This window comes from Monodelphis domestica, chromosome 4, assembly GCF_027887165.1.
Source record: "Monodelphis domestica isolate mMonDom1 chromosome 4, mMonDom1.pri, whole genome shotgun sequence".
NCBI lineage: Eukaryota > Metazoa > Chordata > Mammalia > Didelphimorphia > Didelphidae > Monodelphis > Monodelphis domestica.
The window spans coordinates 279705275-279728227 of record NC_077230.1 but is presented as its reverse complement, the minus strand read 5'-3'; the positions used below and the strand labels follow the sequence as shown (position 1 = coordinate 279728227).

At 34.6% G+C, this 22953-nt stretch overlaps 1 protein-coding gene across 6 annotated transcripts in view; it reads left to right on the top strand.

Annotated features, from left to right (window-relative positions):
* Nucleotides 1–22953, top strand: part of ARHGAP32 (Rho GTPase activating protein 32) — a 430718-nt gene that overhangs the window by 265756 nt on the left and 142009 nt on the right. For 5 of the 6 annotated variants that reach the window (XM_056794599.1, XM_056794601.1, XM_056794596.1 and 2 more), the window contains 4 exons: nt 7071–7208; nt 8638–8730; nt 10686–10808; nt 12464–12541. In XM_056794599.1, coding sequence (XP_056650577.1) covers nt 7071–7208; nt 8638–8730; nt 10686–10808; nt 12464–12541 — 432 coding nt within the window. The remainder of the gene's footprint in view (nt 1–7070; nt 7209–8637; nt 8731–10685; nt 10809–12463; nt 12542–22953) is intronic. The other variant, XM_056794598.1, reaches the window with a different exon arrangement.

Below are 22953 nucleotides of genomic sequence, written 5' to 3'. Positions count from 1 at the left end.
TCTTGAATTTAGTGATACTGGCCTCCTGGCTTTCCCCAACATACTTCATTAGCTTTGAAAATTTTCTCTGGCTATTCTCCATGACTAGAATGCTTTTCCTCAACTCTGCCTTTTGACTTCCCTTGAATTTTTTAAGTCTCCAGGATTTTACCTGGCTTTTACAGGATGTCTTCTTCAACTCCTCTTATTTCTAATGCCTTCCTTTTGTTAATTATTTCTTATTTATAGTCTACATAATTTGCTTTCTATATTTATTCACACATTTTTTCCTTTTTTGCATATTTATATTCATTGAGGACAAATATTGTCTTTTGCCTCTTTTTTAACTTTTAAGATAGGATTTGAACTCTTGTCTTCTTGATTCTAGGTCATAGTCCTTACTACTATATTGATTTCCCTCATCTTTTTAATATTTACCCTTAACTAGAATATGTGTTTTAAGAGTAGAAGACCTTTCTTTTTTTATGTCCTTAACTGGACCTTAAACACTGTCTTGGACATAGTACAATGACAAAGAAATAGCAAAATTTAGCAACTGATTAGTTATATAGATCGAGGGAAAGTGAATAGTTGATGATGATTCCTAGGTTAAACATCTGGAGTATTGAAAGGATGGTGTTCTACTTAATAAAGATAGGGCAAATTAGTGGAAAAATAGATTTGGTAGGGGGGGAATGATAGAGTTCTGTTTTAATTTGTTGAATTTGACATGATAGTGCTACATTCAGATTGAAATGACTAAAAATCAATTAGTGATGTGATATTGGCATTAATGATAGAGGCTAAGGGTGACTATATTTAGGTATGTGAATCATCTGCCAAGAAATGTTGATTAAACACATGAGATACTGATTGTTTGAAGCTTCCGTAAAGAAATACTTTTTAATTTACATTTTTGTAGTCATTGAAAGACAAATACTTAGTGATAGAGTAAATAATTTTAAAAAAAATATTGTGGAATTGTTAGGCTGTATGTGCATGCATATACAAATGAGAATTATATGGCAAATGTATAATTACAATGAACTTAAGTATTAATACTAGCTACACAGTATAGCAACAAGGTGAATTGTCTAACTCCTAGACTAAAACTTGAAGGAAGCTAAAAACTTACTGGAATGAACAAAAAGTAATTTGCATTGAAATAGAAATGATAGATTCAGAGATAATTTTGGTTTTCAGTAAATTTATGTTATAACACCATAGTTGTAATAGATGGAAAATGGGAATAGAAATAAATGGAAGTGTTTCACAAAACTTTTTGCCTTGAATAGTTTTGTAGCATCAGTGACGTGTTCAAGGCTTGTTTATTCCTTGACTTTTGGTAATACTTATCACAACCATTGATTTTTAGATGTGAATGAATGATAGACCCAAACAATTGTAAAAATAAAATTTTAATTGATAATAGGTGAAATTAAAGGAATAATTTAAATGTGTTTTTTTCTTTGCAAATTTAGATAACCCAATCCCAATAATAAGGGAGGATGTTTTATTTTACACATCTGTTGAAGATATCTCTATTTTTGAGATGTGCTATAAAAAAAAATTTTCTTGTTTATTAAAATCCCAGAATTTTTGAAAGTATAGAAAATTAAACATTTTAAAGAAGTTTCTCACTTTCTTAAAAGAATGCTAACTTTTTTATTATGAAAATTTGAAAGTTTATAACAATTAAAAAAAACTAATGATTTAGCAGGTAGGTAGTAAAGTCAACAGAGAACCAGGCTTGGAAATGGGGTACTGGGTTCAAATGTGATCTCAGACATTTCCTAGCTAAGAGACCCTGGGCAAATCATTTTACCCCCATTGTCTATCCCTTACTACTGTTATGCCTTGGAACCAATGACAATATTGCTTCTAAGATGGAAGGTAAGGGTTATTTAAAAAAATACTTTTAGGTCATGTCACCAACTTGATGGAGGACTAGACTTTTCTTTGACCCTAAGACCTCTGAAATATCAATATGATACAAACTCTAAAACAAAAATGAGAATAATTACCAAGAGATAAAGACATTTAAGCTTTTTTCATAAGGAAAATCACCAATTATCCTAATTAGGTAAAAAGTAAATGAGTATCAGAGAAGACTAACTCTTTCATACTCAGTTCATATACCATTCCCCACACCACCTATCATGTCCTGACAGCAGGATGCACGAATCAACTGAAAGGATTACAGAAAAACTCTGCATATATCTTTTCTTTCTATTGGCAGAAAACCAGAATGCAGAAGCTTGATTGGTTGGGGATAGTAGCATGGCATCATTTTGTTCTGCTATATAGTTTAGCCAACTTATTAAGTAAAAGAGGGAATTGAGGTAAGACATGTGTGTGGCTTTAGAGCTCTCTGCTCAGATTTAGAGAAAGAGCCCAGCATCCAGCTATGACCCTTTCTGTCCTCTGCAGTTCTGGCTGACCAAAGATTATGAAATGTGAATTGTCCAGGAGGAAAAACGCTGGCATGTCTTTGATTTATAACACCACAACCTCCCCCCTAAGGGAAATGACTATTAAAGGGTCTTAGGCTGTGCTTCCCACAGGATCAGTCTCATACAGCACATAAAATATTTCATATAGATTCAATTACAAAATCCTCCTTTAAGAAATAAAGAAAACTTAAATAGCTAGAGTAATATTTAGTAATCATGGCTATTCCATACCAATATGATAAAAACATTACCAAAATAATATGTAATTAAAAATACTATGTATTGTTTCCAACGCAGAAGAATAATAAGGGCTAGGTAATCAGGGTTAAGTGATTTGTCCATGGTCACACAGGAAGTATCTGAGGCCACATTTGAACCCAGGACTGCCCACCCCTGAGCCTGATTCTCAATTTTTTAAGAATCACATTTCTCTATTAAGGTATTTGTATCTAAGATATAAGTAGTTAATTACCCATTATCCTGTAGTTCAGTGGTCAAAGGATGTAAACAAACAGTTCTATAAAGAAGAATTACAAAGTAGTAATAAACATGTTTAAGAATGCCCCAAATCATCAGTAATAAGAGACAAGCAAATCAAAATAATTCTGAAATTTTACCTCACATGCTGCAAATGTTGGAGGAGTTGTGGAATGATAGGCACATTGATAAATTATTGATTGAGCTGTGAAATGCTGCAGGTATTTTGGAAAGATGTAGATGTTTGCAAATATAGTGATTAAGATGTCCATGACCTTTGAACCTGAGATTCCATTACTGATCTAATTCCAAGTATGAATAAGAAGAAAGTCCTTATGTATTTCAAAATATATAAATAGCAGCACTTTTTGTGATTGCTAAGAATTGAAAACAAAATTGATGTCTATCATATGGTATGTGATTGTACTGGAATACTACTGTGTTGTAAGTAATAATGAGTGATGAAATCAGAATAGCATGATAAAATAGATCTATGTGAACTCATGCAGAGTGAAGTAAATAGAATCAAGAAAACAGCATACTTTGTAATTACAACAATGTAAATCCCCATATTAGTATTTTTTCTCTCAAGCCTTATAAATAATACACTTATCATATATTATAGTTTTCTTTTTATGTGCTTATCTACTCTCCATATTAGAGTGCATTTTACAAGAGCTAAGGACCTTTTCTTCTCTAAATTTTCTATTTCCAAATATGCACATAACAAAGTTATAAAATCTAATAGGCAATAATAAAAAGAGAAACCCCATTCCAAACAAACAAAAAATTAATAAAATATCTGGGTAATGATTTACCAGAATACACAAAAAAGTTGTATAGATTCAGTTAAAAAGTGATCATTAAAGAAATGAAGAATCCCTCCAATAGCTGGAAAAATATTGTAGGTAAATTCTAACCTTTATAATAATGCCAGTTTGTTTGAAAAAAAAAAAGTTTTCTTATAAAGGGTAGTAAAGAAAAATGTTAGGGATGAAGGAGAATAGCAATTTCAGAGCTCAAACTATTTAATATTTAAAATAGGACTAGTGCAAGAGTTTCTGGCACTGTTTAAAAATAGTGATAAATAAATGGAAAAGACTTGATAAAGGAGATTCGGTAACAATCTAATATAATATCCCAGTGTTTTGAAAACTAAAAAATATGTTCTATAGGAAAAAAAAACTTGTTTTATACAAATGTTTAGAATAATTGGAAAGTAGTTTGGCAGAAATTAGGTTTGGATCAACATACTTTACACCACATTCCATAATAATTCTAAATGGATATGGCCTTAAGATTAAAGGAGAGAAAATTTGGAGAGAAGCAGATCATAGATGTATTTCTAATGATACAAGGAATAGAGGAAGTTACAAAAAGAGACGTTAGATCATGTGAAACTGAAAAGCTTCTGTACAAACAAAATCAGGTCAATAAGTTTTCTCTATTTTGGACAGATGGAAAATTGATGATAATCACAAAGTTCATGTGGCTAGTATTTAGGATTCCTTGACATAGACTTGAGTTGAAACATACAGGATTCTATGAATCTATATACTTTAAAAGCTTATTTACTCCTAAGAAATTAGGACAAGCAAATTTTTATTCTCATTGAATACCTAGGCAAGATGTGAATAAGGTGAAGTAGTTTCATAATTAACATTTAACAGGTTTTTATAAAATATCTGCTATGGACAGATTTTAATGCTAGCTATTATGGGAATTAAGAGATTAGGATATAGAATATTAAATAGAAATAGAAAATTAAGAGAAATAAGTCTTTTTTGTTAAATACATTCTAATCTGAAGAGAAGATAAGCACATACACAGAACTATAATATATGAGTATATTAATAGGGAATAAAACAGTGTTTTATGAGGCTTGAGTGGAAAAAGACTAATGACAAGGGAAATTAAGGAAATAATTAGTTAGTTGACATTTGAACAGTATTGTAAACAATGAGTAGAAATTCAATAAGTGTAAGAAGGAATATAGGACATTCTAGGAGCAAGAAAGGACTTGAACAGTACGACAAAAGCAAAATAGTTAAGGGTAAGACAGATAGTAGTCTAGTTGACAGTGTCATAAAGCTTGTGGAAGAGAGAAATGTTGCTGCGAGCCATCAGGCCAAAATGTCTTGGTGAAGTCACTTGTGATAACCAAGAGGTCACAAAGTGGCTATTTGGCAGAATGGACTTGCCCTTTCAGCCTCCTCTGCATGACTTCTCTCATTAACATCCATTACTAATGGAATTGACATCATTGTTGCCCTCTCCCTGGCTTCAGAAGGAACAATATAAGAGCAAAATGCTTGCACACTATTTCCCCAAAATATTACCAAAAGATTGGACTCACAAAACCAGACCCAAAAGACTATTATGGGTTAACTTTTGCTTTGGTACATAATTCCCAGAAAAAAACTGTATCTGCAAGCCAAGCCCAGAATATCACCTACTCCCCTCCGTACAGAAACTCATTTCCCTAAAGCCAGTACATAAATCATTTATATAGAAAGACTTGTACAGGTACACCAAGCTTCATCATGCCTCAGTGACTTGATTCTTCCCCTTGAGAAACTCCATAGCAAATCCTGAAAAATTGATCAGCATATTATTAAATCTGAATTGTCTTCTTAGTTCCTCTCTGATCTCTCAACCTCACTGCTATGATTGTTGAATTGTTTCTAGAACTCCTGATTATCTATTTTTATTAAAAGTAATGAGTAAATTTCCTTAATTGTTTGTAAGCTCAAGATCCTCACGGGTTAATGAGAAAATTAAGCCACCTATGACAAAGTCATTTATCTTGTGTGGAACTTTTATTCTGTCAAGAATCTCCATTCACAATACAAGAATGTAGAATGATCTCAGAATGTTAATCAAGTGATTTGTTAAATGTTAATGTATAACTTTCCCAATTAGCTTTACTTGAATATGTGTTTTAAAAGATGTATCTGTGTGCTAAGAAAATGGGTATAAAAATAATGACCAGTACTGGGCATAGTGGAGCATCCACCAGATGCAAAGCTTGTCCTTGGCTGATTTACATGCACAGCTGTCTTTTTAAATTTTTTCTCTAACCATTCATTCACCTGCCAAGAACCACTGGAGCCATGATTGGGATTGGATCCGGCTTGTGGAAAACTATGATATGTCTAGATAAGTAGGTTGCATAAATTCCTGTATATCAGATAGAGAGGTAAGAATACAGGTCATCGAGAAAATCACTGAAGATTAATTTGACCAGATTTCAGCTTAAGAATCATTATTCTTGCAGGGTACATTCAGAGAGAAAGAGAGAGAAGTAGGAAGGGCCGGACAGAGAAGAAGAGGATGGAAGGATGGGAGGACAGAGAAAGAGGGACAGTATTATAGAAAGTTGTAGAGAAGAAAGTATCAAAAAGATAAAGCTGATTGGCAGTGTTAGAGGTTACAGAGAGGTCAAGGAGAATAAGGTTTGGGAAAATATTTGGTAATGAAGAGCTCATTAGTAACTTGAACGAAAGGGCTTTGAATATTCCATACAGGGTGTTGTCAGTTACACTTTGTTTAATTGATAATTAACTGCCCATGATTCTATTACCTGATAGTTTTACTTTTTTTTTAAAACTTAATTACATCAGAACTTAGAGATTTATTTTGTTTTTGTTTTTTTTGTATTTTATAAAATTATTAGGACATGTCATAGGAACCATATCTATGCTGTTGCATAGGATTGCTGTTTTTTAAACTAATAGTACTTTCACCATAGTAAGGGAGTGGTTAACAATTCAGAGGTGTATGCCAAAGTTTCGTCTTTTTGTTCTGTTTGTTCTGGTATAGTAGTGGGGAAGGAGAAGTGACCAGTCGGCTTCTGGGAGGAAGAAGCAATAATAGATATGTCTCATGGAGGGGAGAGTCGGTGCTCAAACAAAAGAACATTGAGAAAGACTCAGATTGGCTTGAGTGCCCTTTGATTTTCATGGCCAAGCCTGTTCTGTGTAGTCTCATTGTAACCAACTTATAATAATGTGAAGTTCAATGTAATGTAGCTTTATTTTGTGGAAGAGCTCCATTGGAACTTCTTTTTATGTGTACCATATAGGCTTGAAGCATGAACTCGAAATCATAGAAAGCCTCCAATAGAGATTAATTACAATGACATTTTCATTCTGTATACAGGGCAAAAGTTGGATTGTGAAACGAAGTTACGAAGATTTCCGAGTACTTGATAAACATCTCCATCTATGTATTTATGACAGACGCTTTTCTCAGCTCTCTGAACTCCCCCGTTCTGACACTTTGAAGGACAGTTCAGAGGTAAGCACTTAGCATTTCAGGGTTGTGATAGATAGATTTTTTTAAACTGACCAGCATCTTGGTTTATGTACTGAATATTTGTTTTCCTTTAACTTTCAATTTATATTTCTGATATCGCTTAGCTATTTTATCATTGAGAGGCAAGAGGGGGAAAAACCGGTACTTTCATTATCTAATAAACTCCTCTGATAATCTCCATCCTTCCAAAAACTCCCCTCCCCCCACCGACTTTCATTCATGAAGTTTGAGTAGGGGGTGAGTCTCAGTATAACAATACTGTGCTTTATGGTCAGCATATTTTTTTTTAATTTTTGTTGAACTACTTTTTTATTGTCTGTTTTAAATCTATGGTCCAAGAGATGGTACCAGGCCTGTGTGAAAGTGGTTGAGGTGGATAAAGATTTGTGAGTTACAAACAAATGCAATGTATAAATAAACTTCAATAAAATTAAGAAAAATATTCAAAATGAAAAAAAGTTATGAATGTTGATTGCCATTTAATTTGTATATTCAATCCTTGGATTATTTACAGTTAATAGGGATGATACTGTGGCATTTTTTTGCTACTTAAAGACAAAACCATTACTAGTTCGATTTTTACCTGTATGTTTACCTTTTTACCATTTAATTAATTGTTATTTATTACTTTTGATTGTTTAGCTAGCTTCCTAGTTATTCTTACGCAATTCATCTTTCTGTCTCTCTATATGCCCATCTATACCATTCCTACATATGATATATGCACACTATCTTTTCTATATTCTAAATTCAAGAATAGAAATGAAACTAATCTGATATCATTATAGAATATTACTGTAACATTAAGGGATAGTTAAAGTAACCAAGATGAAGTTCTATATGTGAGACAAGTATAATTTATAGTGGCAGATAGTATCCAAAGTGATAGTTTTTCCAAGTGAAGTTCTGATCAAATAAGATCATATTAGAGATTGTATGTAAAAGTACTTCATGTATAGAATAGGCATCATGTGAATATGTTATTTGCACTATTTCTCCACTAGAGTGAAGCCTTCTGTGGGTGTTTAGGTGATAATGATTTATGAAAGAGTGTAAGAGAAAAATCTCAGATAGATCTTGCTGAGCTGGGAAGTCTTATTGTGGAGAGATTTGTGTTTCTTATCAGAGGATCCATGTTCGCTATGTTTAAAGAGACTCTTCACTGGTTAACTGGTCCCTAGTTGATGTGGGGATTCATGAAAGGAATGCTCTGAGTGATGAAATTGTACATCTTTTGAAATACTGAAATAGTCTAATGATGATGAATTAAGTTGCTTATGTTTTGTTCCCTACCTTTGAATACTGGAGTGCCTATAAATTCCTAACTTAAAAGCTATATATTAGTACTAGTTTTTCTTCCCTTTAGGAGAGAACCTTGTCTCAGAGTTACTCTACTTTTATCTATTAACAGTTGGTCACTCAAATGCTTGTGGCTTACCTATCACGTCTCTCAGCCATTGCAGGGAATAAGATCAATTGTGGACCTGCTCTTACCTGGATGGAGGTAAATATCTAATGTTGTCTTCCTCTTGAATTTCTTTTCATTTAAAAATGAGGTTTTTAACTTTATAAGTAAAATTTTTTAAATGTAATGATTAATGTTAAAATCATTTCATTTTGTGTGAAGTAAAAATGTTGGTTAAGCTTTTATTATAGGTCAGAGGAATAATGTTTATTTGCATTGTCTTTCTATTAAACCTTCAAAATATTTTTCCCAACTACATTTAGAAACAATTTTTTGCAATTGTTTTCTGACATTTTGCAATCCAGACCCTCCCCCCCTTCTCTGAGATAATAAGTATTCTTATATCGACTATGCCTTTGCTTTCATGCATTGCACATTTCCATGTTCCCCTTGCCATGATGGAAGACATATATTACCTACTCATTAAAAAAATGAAGGCAATAAAGTGAAAGGTGGCATTCTTTGATCTGTAAATAGTATTTATATTCTTTCTTTGGCATTTCTAGAGGTTTTAAAACTTTGTTCATTTTCTGTGTTCTTAAAAACATATAGAACACACACCATGCAGAACATTACCATCACTCAGGAACATTTGAAAAAGTACTTTTGAAATCAAGCAATAAATATTTTTTGTGTTCCTGCTATATGCCAGATACTGATGCTAAATGTTGTGTATAAAAAGACAAAAGTGAAACAGTTCCTGACTTCAAATTGCTTTCATTCTAATTGGTCATGAGTTGTATATACAAAAATCGAATATGTGCATGAACAGAATAAGTAATGAGGAAGAGATTCAGTGAGAAAAAGGCACTTAAGCTGAGATTTTTAAAGAATGTAATCTTAAGTGGTAAGAAAGTAGCAGTAGGAGAGGGAAATAAGAATCCTAAATGTGAAAAAACAAAGAAGTTTTTATGATTATTCAAAAAATTACTAATTTGACACTTATATAACTATTTGGGATAATTTTAGGTTCGAGGGTGGGCCAGTAAGCTGATTTGGGAAGGGTATACCAGCCCAGGGTAGGCAGAGCCAGACACAGACACTGAATAAAAACAGGACTGTTTGGTTTAATAACTAAGGGAAAGGTGAAAAAGGTTTGGGATATCTTAACTAAAGAACATAAATAATAGGACTTCCCCTAACCTGGAGTCCAAAGATTCAGTCTCGCTGAATTTCTTAATCATTATTCACTCTGATATGAATTTTAGGGTTTTTGTTGGAGAAGGTTGCATTTTGCCTGTGTTTAGTCAATCATCTTCACAGTAAGTAGTTTCTTTAAAAAAAAAAATTTTGCTACTAGTATGGTATCAACATTTTGTTTGGTTGATAAGCATGATAAAGTGCCTGATTATTTTTTTTTTACTTTGTACATACTTTTAGTGGTTAGCACAGTGCATGAATAGGTATTTAATGAATATTTTCTAACTGATATATTCTTTAGTGAATGGTGGAAATATAATAAATACTTTATCTTCGCTAAACTTAATAAATTTAAAAAAGATAAAGTATAAAGTGTCTAATCAATAATTATTCAGGGTTTACAATGTGTCCACTGTTATATGTAAAAAAGTTTGTTATTGGGGGCAGCTGGGTAGCTCAGTGGATTGAGAACCAGGCCTAGAGACGGGAGGTCCTAGGTTCAAATCCCGCCTCAGCCACTTCCTAGCTGTGTGACCCTGGGCAAGTCACTTGACCCCCATTGCCTAGCCCTTACCACTCTTCTGCCTTGGAGCCAATACACAGTATTGACTCCAAGACAGAAGGTAAAAAAAAAAAAGTTTGTTATTTTGAAAATATAGTCATATCATAAATTCATGGCATTTCTTTATTAACTGTTTCTTGTCTTTCTTTGATGAATTTGAGATGTTATTCTTATTCATTTTTTTCCTTCAAGGCTTCTGCATTGTATTCTTTCTGAGTCAATTGGTAGAGTCTACTAGTTTTAAATGCCCTCAGATACTTCACAATACAGTTTCCTTTCTTTTCTTAAACAGATTGATAACAAGGGAAATCACTTGTTAGTGCATGAAGAATCATCAATTAACACACCTGCTGTCGGTGCTGCCCATGTTATCAAGAGATATACTGCTCGTGCTCCCGATGAATTGTCTTTAGAGGTAATACTTGAATATGGATGTATGAATTGAATATACAATGAATAACTGAATATAGATAATATGACATTATAAAATACTGAAGTAGGAAAAACTTCACTTTACTCCAAAGCTACCTGATGTTAATGAAAATGGTTTAGTTTCTTTGAGCAAAATAATCTGAACTTTCATGTTGTGCAATTTAATGTGCTCTAACTCCCCAAAATATGTACCAGTCAGTATAAGCTTTTAGATCTAGTTGAAGAGAAAACCTTGTATAAAAATGCCAAAACTGTTAGCAAGTGTGACTTCTTTTTTTCTTTGCAGGCTTGAAAAACTCAAATTATGGGGTCAGATGGGTAGCTCAGTGGATTCAGACCCAGAGACAGGAGGTCCTAGGTTCAAATCTGGCCTCAGACACTTCCCAGCTGTGTGACCCTGGGAATGTCACTTAACCCCCATTGCCTAGCCCTTACCACTCTTCTGACTTGGGACCAATACCCAGTATTGATCCCAAGATGGAAGGTAAGGGTTTAAAAAAACAAAAACCTCAAATCGTTTTTGTCTACAGGTTATATAATATATGCACACCTTATGTTTGTATACATATATTAACTTAGCTCTCTCACTTAACTGTCTGTGTGATTTTTGGGAAAGTTACTTAACCTCTTTGGTCCCCAGTTCATTTGTAAAATGAGGTTATTGAAATAGATTTCAATGTCTTCTTTACCTCTAAATCTATGAACTTATCATTATTAATTTTAGTATATCTATTTTATTTCATTTAACTCTGCTCTTTTTATCATGGAATAAGTTATCTTTTGATTTTTTTAAGTGATAAATATGAAGCTATTAAAAATAAATGGTAAACAATAGTATGTAAAAGTCTAAACTTTTATATTATCATAAAATGGAAGTAAATTCTGTTATTCGTTATGGAAGTCAACTGTTTCAATGTCATCTGAACCATCAACTTAAAGAAGAAATAATTAGTAGTACATTTCCTATTATTCTTGGTCTGCCAATTGATTGGCCTGTTGGAGACTCTTCATGTTGGAAGATTAAACACTTTGCAGTATATTTACAACTTAATCACTTGACAACAGTGCTATTTTGGAGTCAGAATCTTGGCTCCATCTTACTAGGTGTGTGGCCTTGAACAAGTCATTTTCCTTATCTTCAAAATAGTGATAGTTTAGACAATTACAAGATATATGTAAAAACAGTTAATAATCCCAACTATCATCTGAATGTAAGCTTTTAAACTGTTATTAGAAAAAATGAATCTGATCATGATCCTTCATTTTTCACCTTACTTAAAGAAAGGAAATACTAATCAGCAGAACTGAATTGAAAATAAAAGGTGATTGTATGCCAGACACAATATCTAAAGTTCAGGGTAACTCTTGAAGATGGCTTCTATAATCATTGCAGAAATTGAGCAATATCTATTCAGCTCATTTAGCAAATTGTTAACATCTTTTTATGGAACCAATTCAAAGCTTCATTTTGTAGGAAGCAGAGCTCCAATAAATTTTGGGATCCTTTAAAGGGAGGGTTTCTTTCAAGGACATTAATCAGAGAAAGGAATAATACTTTTCTCCGTTCCACTGCTTAACTTCAAATTCTAACCACAATAGTAGTTATGCATTTGATTTCCTTCAATTTTTATTTCATAGGTGGGAGACATTGTGTCAGTTATTGACATGCCACCAAAAGTATTGAGCACATGGTGGAGAGGAAAGCATGGATTTCAGGTAGGTAATGAGGTTCCAAGTGTGGAAAAGTTGAGGGAAACTTTCTTCTTTGAAGCTCTTAAGAAGGGGGGGGTGGAGACAATTCACAACCATTACATTTTGTTCAATAGTGTGCTTCGATTAACAAATCAGTTATCTTCTAACAGTGTACTGTAGTGCCTGAAATTTTATTACAATCAATAGAAATAAAATAGAAGATTCTGAGATATAATCCATGACTTGAAAGCCTTAGTAGGGTACTTTTGCTATCTAATTTTTCTAAGACAGGCAAGCTCTAAAATCTTGTTCCTTTCACTGTATTCTAGTTATACTTATGTGCCTAGTTATGAAGATATTATTCACAATCCAAACCCAGTTGGCCTATTGCTCACTTTGCTTGGGTGTTTCATCCCTAGAATGGTTTTGTTGTGGTTGAAAACTGTATCACAGACTTTGCATAGGAATAAACTTAAGATGATGCCATCTAGACCAATATCCCTCAAAATGGACATCCAGCTGCTACTTGAAAACTTCATTTGAGGGCATCAACTCACTTCTTTCCATTGTAGCCATTTACATACTTTTATAACACTCTTAATACCACTAGCTTGCCTCATGTGGAACCTAAATCTACCATTCTTAGTGAATAATATAGGACTAAAAGTTCTAGTTGGAAAGGACCTAAAGGTCATTTGACAAATGAGAAAACAGAGACTGAGGGGAGATTAATTGACTTGGACAAAGTGTCAAGATGCTAATAATTTTCTAAGGCAAAATTCAAACTCAAGTTTTACTTACTACTGGTCTCTTACCTTATATATTCAAATATGTCCTTTATTCTCATTTTTAAGACCAAAAGAACAAATCTAAACTCTTCAGCTTGATCAATATGAAATATTTAAAGTCAACTATCATGTCCATTTCAGTGTTCTTCAATCCTTCAGTGGATTCATGATCTCATCAAAATGGGTACCATCTCCAGAGTTTCAGACTCTAATCCTTACTTACCTTGCCCTGTATAATTATTTTCCATGCTCCTTTAAAAATCCTTTATAGATTTATACTTGGTATTAGAAGATTTCTTCTAGATCTTTTAACATTTCTTCAGTACCAGTACTCAGCATCAGTTGTCTATCTATTATCTTTTATTCTCGTATTTTTCCTTTGTTTTTTGGATCACTCATTATTTATGCCTTGGGTGTTATAATTTATAGTCATTTGGCATTATCAAGAGAATATTGCCGGGGTTTTAAAAATATGTTTTGATGTCCAAGAACAGTTTGGGATCTTTGAAGGCATCATGAGGTTTCTCAGACACATTTAGTCTAGGCTTTTCATCCTATTTATTTCTGGACCAGCCACAGTGTACCTGCAGTGCCTATCCAAGATATATGCACTGAGGTACTAGCTTAGTATTGTGCTCATTCAACTGTATATCATTGTCTTGGAGATAGATATGCTTCATTTACATGCTTTATCAGTCATTAAAAGGACTTTATATTTATTCTCATTAAATTTTAACTCATTAGATTGAACACATCATTCTAGATCTTTTGTGATTCTGATTGTTGCCTAATAGTTTCACTATTCTCCTTAGCTTATCGTTGTGTGTAGATTTGGTAATGTCTTTATCTAAGTTATTGATAAAAATATTGTATAGAATAGATCCCTGTTGCAGTCACTAGAGACCTACCTCCAAGTTGATTTTAGTTCACTAAAGACTCTTTTCTTTTGGTTTGGTCATTCATCCAGTTCATAACCATATCATTATGTATCTCAAGTCCATGAGATCTAGGCTTATTCTGTGTTATACCTGAAAGGCCTCACCCCCTTCCTCCTCAACTGCTGCTTCTGCCTCTGTGGATTCAGATTGCCAAGATTAGAACTTCTGCTGACTACAGCAATTTTGTTAAAAAAGGCTTTCCAGAAGGTAAATTAACTGGTACATTACAATAAAGCAGTACTGTGCTAGCTTGTCTTGAAGTTTATTCATATGTAATTCTTTACATATCATGAATCACAAAGGAGGATGTACTTGTAATTCTATGTTATTGGGCAATAAATTGTTACAGAAGTTGTTTTTTTTTTTGGGCGGGGGCATGTTTTTAAACCTTCAGCTTCTGTCTTAGAATTTATACTAAGCACTTATTCCAAGACAGAAGTGTTAGGGGTCTGGCAATTGAGGTTAAGTGACTTTCCCAGGGTCATACAGCTAGGAAGTATTTGAGGCGATTTGGACCCAGAACCTCCTATCTCCAAGTCTGGCTCTCTCTATATTGAGCCACATATCTGCCCCCACACATAGGGTTTTCCTTCATACTTTTATAAAAGTTAATAGTTCTCATTAACATTTGATGTGAGTGTACTTCCTTTGTAGAGTCCATTTCAGGATGGCTAATTTAGAGGTGTTTGTTTTGCTTAGAAATTCAAAATGGCATTTTTTTCTAAGGCTAATAGGTCTTCTTTTCTGATCACCATTTAATGACATTAATAAATACATGATCACTTCAGAGAGACAAATTTACAACTTAAAAACTGATGTTTAGAGAGATTATATTTTGTTTTTTTTAGCTTGCCTTAAGCAATAGAATCTCTTATATCCCTACCCTAGCTCATCCTATCATTTGACTTAATAGCTTAATTATATCTTTATTAACTTTTATTTACAGAAAATCTTTGCAAAGTCTGTGAAGCCCTATACTATTCATTTCCTTTGTGACTTAATAATACATGTTTTCTGTTTCTGAGTAATTTATATACATCTATAGATTGATTATTTATAATTATAAGTATTCTCTGATTATACTGTTGAATTTGAACTTTGGGGGATCTCAACTTGTTATTTCAGATATATAGGGAAATCCCAATATCAGCATTTTTTGGAAATAATGTATATCTTCAACTTGATTATAACTTAGTCTTGAAAAGTTGTCAAGTTAAATGACTTGTTCACGATCACAAATCTAGGAAAGGTCAGAATTTAGTTGTTCCAGTCCAAATGTGGCTCTTCATGTGTACTACTTTTCTAAAATTTAATATATCCTCAGTTATATTTTGTAACATAGTAGTCCTTTGATCAAAAAAAATTTATATATTCATTTAAAATTTATTTTAATCATCCTACTCTTTATTAATATTGTGAATTTCAAAACTACTCCACCCTATTCAGACCATTCTTTAGAAGATTGGATTTAGCTATTTCCTGATCAATAACAATAGAGATACTTGGAATAACAGAATCAGGTCTTGGAAACTACAATCTCCACCCTACTCAGTGTAACAAAATTAGGAAGGGCTGCAGCAAACTCAAATTTAATTATTTGAGAATATGGCCTTCAACAGACATGTGCAAAAAAAAAGGACAAACCTCTGGGCGGTCCTAGGTAAAGCTAGAACCACCATTGGCACATGTGAGATGCAAGTAGTGAGGTAGAGAACAGCCTCTGGAGTTCTAGGGACTTCCTGTGAGGAGGGCTAGAGGCAGTTGGAGGCTGGTGCTTGGAGTTGGAGGGGCCCCATGGACTGCTTTCCTTCAGATTGGTCTATCCCTGATAGCCTTGGCTATCCAGGGCCTTAAATCCCGCTTTGGCTCATCCTGAGCCAGAGTTGGTATTTAAACTTCTTTCTTTCTCTCCCTTATCCTTCTCTCTTTCCTGTTTGTAATTAAAACACCATAAAAAATATTTGGCAGCTGACTTGAGAGTTTCATTTAGGAATTACATAAGTGAATTCCTTGGTGACCTTAAATTAATATATATATATACATATATATATATATCAGTCTTTTTAAAGTGATTTCAATATCACAATAGAAAAGGAATATGAATTTGATATAGTGGTTAATACCATGAAAATCCAACCCTCATCTCTAAAAGAATTTATACATTAATAAAACAGAAGTCCTGATTCTCCAGTTTCTCCTATTGTGTAAAGTTTTGTTGTTGAAAAAAATTTTTTTTTCCAAATCAAAACAGAAGAGAGTCTTTCAGTTATCCCATAATCCATGCTGATGAAAAAAAAAAAACATTTAGCACAAAGAAATCCAAATAAATGATTTTTTAAAACCCTTGTGATTTGCATTGGTTGTGATTTTTGTTTTGCAATAGGTGTACCTCCCTAATTTTCTTTTGCTTAGTTTAATCTAAAAATTAATGTGTGCTATCTAGAGAGATAATGTGGTATAATGAATTAAGTATTAAAGTTGGATTCAGGAAGCCCTAACTTGCCCACTGTTCCTTTAGCTACAGGTATTTGCCCTCTTACCTGAACTGCCTAAGTCAGTTAGGACTCTTGCACTTCTCTCCCTTGAGTCCAGAGGCCCATGAATATTAAAAATCAATTCAAAATCTTCCCTTAATGAACAACCTCTTCCTCCAATCATACCCTCCCTATCCAATGATTCTCATCCTGCATCAGCCATCATTCAAGTCTTATTCCCCATTCTGTTCTGTTCACCCCAGCACCCCCTAACACCACCATGTCCCACCCCAAAATACTTCCTTCTTCCACAGTACTTTCAGGAATGTCTTCTCCACAGGTGACAAACATGTTTTAAAGTTTGTTTTTATCATCCTTTCCCACATCTTCTCTATCATCAGGACATTCCTTTTCCCTAATGACATAGCATCCTTCCCAACCCTTATCCTGAACTGGCTGCAGTTTTACTCCTTCCCCCTTGATGCTAGTTAAGGTGTTGAGGGAATTAGAATATTCCTTTCTCTCCACTTTTGCTTACTCCCTCTATCAACATCACTTAATAACCTCTTCTCTTTTGAGGTTCATTCACTCTGTTATCTATCAATCCAAATTTTGGTGTCTACCAACAACTAGGCACTTCTCTTTCCTCATCGAGCTCATTGCCTAGTTCACTATCTTTCTTTACTCTCCAACTCCTTTCTTCACACTAGATAGCTTCAATACACATATTGATGCTCCCTCAAACATCCTACCTTAACAGTTTACTAATTTTCACTCATTTCCCATGAATACCTGACCCCTACAAAGATAATCATACTCTTGATCTTTCCATCATCCACAATACACCAGCTCCTTGCTCAAGAGTTCTGAAATTTCCATATCCAATTCACCCCTCTATTATCCTCACTCTTCCCCTATTTTATTTTCTCCCTATTCACTAGCCACTTCCCTCTTATTTATCATCTGATACCCTTAAATTCTATGATAAAGAATAACTAAACTTCTAGAATAGGCCTTTGACATGTGCTACCTCAGCTTCCTTTCCTTTCTCTCTTCATACCTCTATGGTCTTGTCTTCTAATCTTAATATTCAAATGAAAGTATTCTCTCCAAATGTGTATGTATTATGTATGATTTATTAATTGCCAAATCTTAAACTTTTTTCATTCATTACTCCTTTAAATGTCTCTTGCATTTCTTCTTGATACTCTTATGGTTTTCATGACAATATTCTCCTTGTTTTCCTCCTACTTATCTGACTGTTCATTTTTAATTTCCTTTGCTTGATCTTCTTCCATTTCAATCTCATTAATCATGGATGTTCCACAGGTCTTTGTTCTGGGCTCTCAAATGTTTCTTCAACCCTAACTAGCCTCTTTGCTAACCTTCACTCTTAACATTCCTATCTACCTGTTTCATGTCCCAAATGGGATGTTCCATAGACATTTTAAACTTATGTCCAAAATTGAATTTCTCTTTCTTCTCCAAACCTTCCTTTTTTTTAAAAATTTAATCAAATTTTCCTCTTTTTCTTGAAAGTACTCCCGTCTTCTCAGTTTTCCTAGGCTTCCAATTTAGTTGTCAGTCTTGATTCTTAAGTATCTCTCACCCTCCATATTTAGTCTATTCTCAAGGTCTGTTGATTTCACCTTTGCAATATCTTAAATATACACTGCCTCTCTCCTCTGATACTATCATATCCCAGCTGTAGGCCCTTATTACTTCATTCCTGGATTTCTACAATAATCTGTTGGTTGTTCTTCTTACCCCAAGTCTCTTCCCTCTCCAGTTCCTTCTTTACTTAGCTGTCAAAATGATCTTCCTAAAGCTCAGGTCTGACCATGTCCTACCTTACTTTATAAACTATCATGACTCCTCATCACTCCTAATATCAATTTAAAAATTCTTTTGGGCATTCAGAGCCCTTCATAACTTAGCTTCATAACCTTTGCCTTCCTTTCTATTTTTCTGATAAGATCTTCAATCCTTTGACATATTCTACAATCCAGTGATATTGGCCTCCTTCTTGTTTCTTGAAAAAAGATACTTTATCTCTGGACTCTTCGGTATTTTCATGGGCTGTTTCCCATTCCTGGAATCTTCCCCTTCTTCATCTCAACCTCCTGGATTCACTGCCTTTATTTCCCTTTTAACCTTCACTTTCCAAAGTGTACCTCTCATGATTCTGCTTAACTCTGTGAATTCCCTTTGTTAATTAGTTTCATTTTATCCTTTATATAGATTGCTTGTGATATTTATTTGGATGATGTCACAATCATTAGATTGTGAGCTCCTGGAGAGCAGGGACTCTCTTTTACCTTTCTTTGTATCCTCAGCACTTTTCACAGTGTGTGGCACATAGTAGATGATTAATGTTTATTAAATTAATGAATGAATGAATTAGCTTTGTGTCCAAGGATTAGCTATTTAACTTCTCTAAGCCTCAGGTAAATCTCCATGGTTTCAGAAATAGTAGGGTTAAGATCTGCTTTGCTAAAAATTCCCACACTGAAGAAATCACTGATCTTTGAATATTGATATACCTTAGCATAAACTTCTAATGGTGATAAGAGATATTTAAGAACATATTTTGCGAGGACTTCCGGGTAATCATGGCTGCAATCTAGACTCCACACACTTCCTCTCCCCGGCACCGAACGAAATAGACTACATCAAAGGAGCATAAAATCACCTTTGGAGGAACAGAAGGACTCCCCAGTACCCCACAGAGGCAAAGGTACGTGGGGCTTGAACATTTCCACACTAAAATAAGAAGGAAAAGCTTGCACAGAAAAGTGAACTGAGCCGCCCTTCCCCCACCCCACCTCCCCCACTAAACCAGAGTGAGCTACCTGAGCGCTCACCGGGACAGCGAGTGAGTGGGGAGCGTCTCTGTCTGGGGCGGCACTCCAGGGTCCTTGGGATCTGGGGACTGCCAGGAAAAAACGTCTCAGGGCGCTTTCACTGGAGAATCCAGCGGAACTGGACTTGGGGCGGGTTTCGCTGAACAACGCGCGCTGATTATCTGGGCGGAGCTGAATACCTGGGCTCGGAGGCTGGGAAGAACTAGTCTGAAGCAACCTAAATTCACAGAAAAACCGCTCTTATAACCCAGACCCCAGACCAAAAAGGAAAGGGGAATAAAACCACCAAAGGGATGGCTCACATGGCCCAAAATCAAGCCTCCAGGAAGAAAGGGAAAAAAGTGACTATTGAAAACTTTTATTGTGGAAGTACCCAAGGAAAAGAGGAGAATGAGGAGGAAATCCAAAAAAATTCAGAACACGCCTCCCAAAATGGAAACTATCAACAAGCTCTGGAAGATCTCAAACTGGAACTTATCCAAAAGATGGAAACCTTCTGGAAAGAAAAATGGGAGAAAGAGATCAGCTGTCTGACAGATAAGACTGCTCAATTGGAAAAAGAACTCGAAGCATCCAATAGAAGGGCAGACAAGGCTGAAAAGCAAAACCAGTCCCTAATGACCAGAATTAAGCACCTCGAAGAAAGTGAGTTGATAAAACAGCAAGAATCAATAAAGCAAACCCAAATAATTAATGAATTGGAAGAAAACATAAAATATCTCACTGAGATGGTCACGGACCTGGAGAACAGAGGAAGACGAGAAAATCTCCGTATCATCGGTCTCCCAGAAAAACCAGAGGTAAACAACAAATTGGATATTATTCTACAGGAGATTATAAAAGAAAATTGCCCCCACGTTCTGGAGCAAGGGGGCAAAATAGAAATAGAAAGGATTCATAGAACACCTTCTATACTAAATCCCCAAAAGACAACGCCTAGGAATGTAATTGCCAAATTCAAGAGCTTCCAAGTAAAGGAGAAAATCCTACAAGAAGCCAAGAAGAAGAGCTTCAGATATAAGGGGGCTCCCATAAGGATCATACACAACTTAGCAGCTAACACACTAAGAGACCGCAAAGCATGGAACACGATATTTAGAAAGGCAAGAGAGCTGGGTCTCCAACCAAGAATCAACTACCCAGCAAAACTGACTATATACTTCCAAGGGAAAGTATGGGCATTCAACAAAATAGAAGATTTCCAAGCATTTGCTAAGAAAAGACCAGAGCTCTGTGGAAAGTTCGATATCCAAGCACAGAAAGCAAGAGAAACATGAAAAGGTAAATATGAAAGAAAGGGAAAAGGAGATAAATCTTATCTTTCTCTTTAAGTCAAACTCTTCTATAAGGACTACATTTACATCAAATTATATATATTAATATGTGGGGAAAATGTTTTGTGTAACTCTCATAAATTGTATCATCATAAGAGTAGTTAGAAGAAACATGCATAGGGAAAGATTGGGGAATTAAGAAGATTTGGGGAAAGTTGGGGCAAAAAAAGGAAAAGGGAGGGGGGAACCGTGATAATACTAAGATTAACTTCAAGAAATAGGGGGGGAATCAATAGAATAAACTTTCCCATATAAAGATACACATGGGAAGGGGAGGGGAAGAACTCTCATATGAGAAGGAGAGGAAGAGAGCGTGAAGTGGAATTACTTAAACCTTACTCTCAGTGAAATCAAATCTGAGAGGGAAGAACATCTAGATCCAGTGGGATCCTGAATTCTATCTTATCCATTAGGGCAAGAAAGAAAGGAAAATTAAGGAGGGGGAGGGGGGAGGGAGTACAAAAAGGGAGGGAAGGAGAGGGGGGAGGGGGAGGGAGCATAAAAAGGGAGGGGCTAGAAAGGGAAGCATCTCAAGGGAGGGGACTAGGGGGACTGACCTAAAGTAAATCACTGATTCAAAAGGAGAAAGCTAAAGAAGAAAGGTCAGAACTAGGGGAAGATATCAAAATGCCAGCGAATCCACAAATAACAATCATAACTTTGAACGTGAATGGGATGAACTCACCCATAAAACGCAGACAAATAGCAGATTGGATTAGAACCCAAAACCCTACCATATGTTGTCTTCAAGAAACACATATGAGACGGGTTGACACTCACAAGGTTAGAATTAAAGGTTGGAGTAAGACCTTTTGGGCCTCAACCGATAGAAAGAAGGCAGGAGTTGCAATCATGATATCTGACAAAGCCAAAGTACAAATAGACCTGATCAAAAGGGACAGGGAAGGTAAATATATTCTGCTAAAAGGAAGTATAGACAATGAGGAAATATCACTAATCAACATGTATGCACCAAATGGTATAGCATCCAAATTTTTAATAGAGAAACTAGGAGAATTGAAAGAGGAAATAGACAGTAAAACCATATTAGTGGGAGACTTGAACCAACCACTATCAAATTTAGATAAATCAAATCAAAAAATAAATAAGAAAGAGGTAAAAGAGGTGAATGAAATCTTAGAAAAATTAGAATTAATAGACATATGGAGAAAAATAAATAGGGACAAAAAAGAATACACCTTCTTTTCAGCACCACATGGCACATTCACAAAAATAGATCATACACTAGGTCATAGAAACATGGCACTTAAATGCAGAAAAGCAGAAATATTAACTGCAGCCTTTTCAGATCACAAGGCAATTAAAATATTGATCGGCAAGGGTACATGGAGACCCAAATCAAAAATTAATTGGAAATTAAATAACATGATACTCCAAAATCGGATAGTTAGAGAAGAAATCATAGAAACAATTAACAATTTCGTTGAAGAAAATTACAACGGCGAAACACCCTTTCAAACCTTATGGGATGCAGCCAAGGCAGTACTTAGAGGAAAATTCATATCCCTGAGTGCATATATTAACAAATTAGGGAGGACAGAGACCAAGGAATTGGAAATGCAAATAAAAAAACTTGAGAATGAACAAATTAAAAACCCCCAGAAGAAAACCATACTAGAGATCCTAAAAATTAAGGGAGAAATTAATAAAATAGAAAGTGACAGAACTATTGAGCTAATAAACAAGACTAGAAGCTGGTACTTTGAAAAAACAGACAAAATAGACAAAGTACTGGTTAATTTAATTAAAAAAAGGAAAGAAGAAAGTCAAATTAATAGCATTAAGGATGAAAAGGGGGACCTCACCTCCAATGAAGAGGAAATTAAGGCAATCATTAAAAACTACTTTGCCCAACTATATGGCAATAAATATACCAACCTAGGTGATATGGATGAATATTTACAAAAATATAAATTGCCTAGACTAACAGAAGAAGAAATAGTTTTCTTAAATAATCCCATATCAGAAATTGAAATCCATCAAGCCATCAAAGAACTGCCTAAGAAAAAATCCCCAG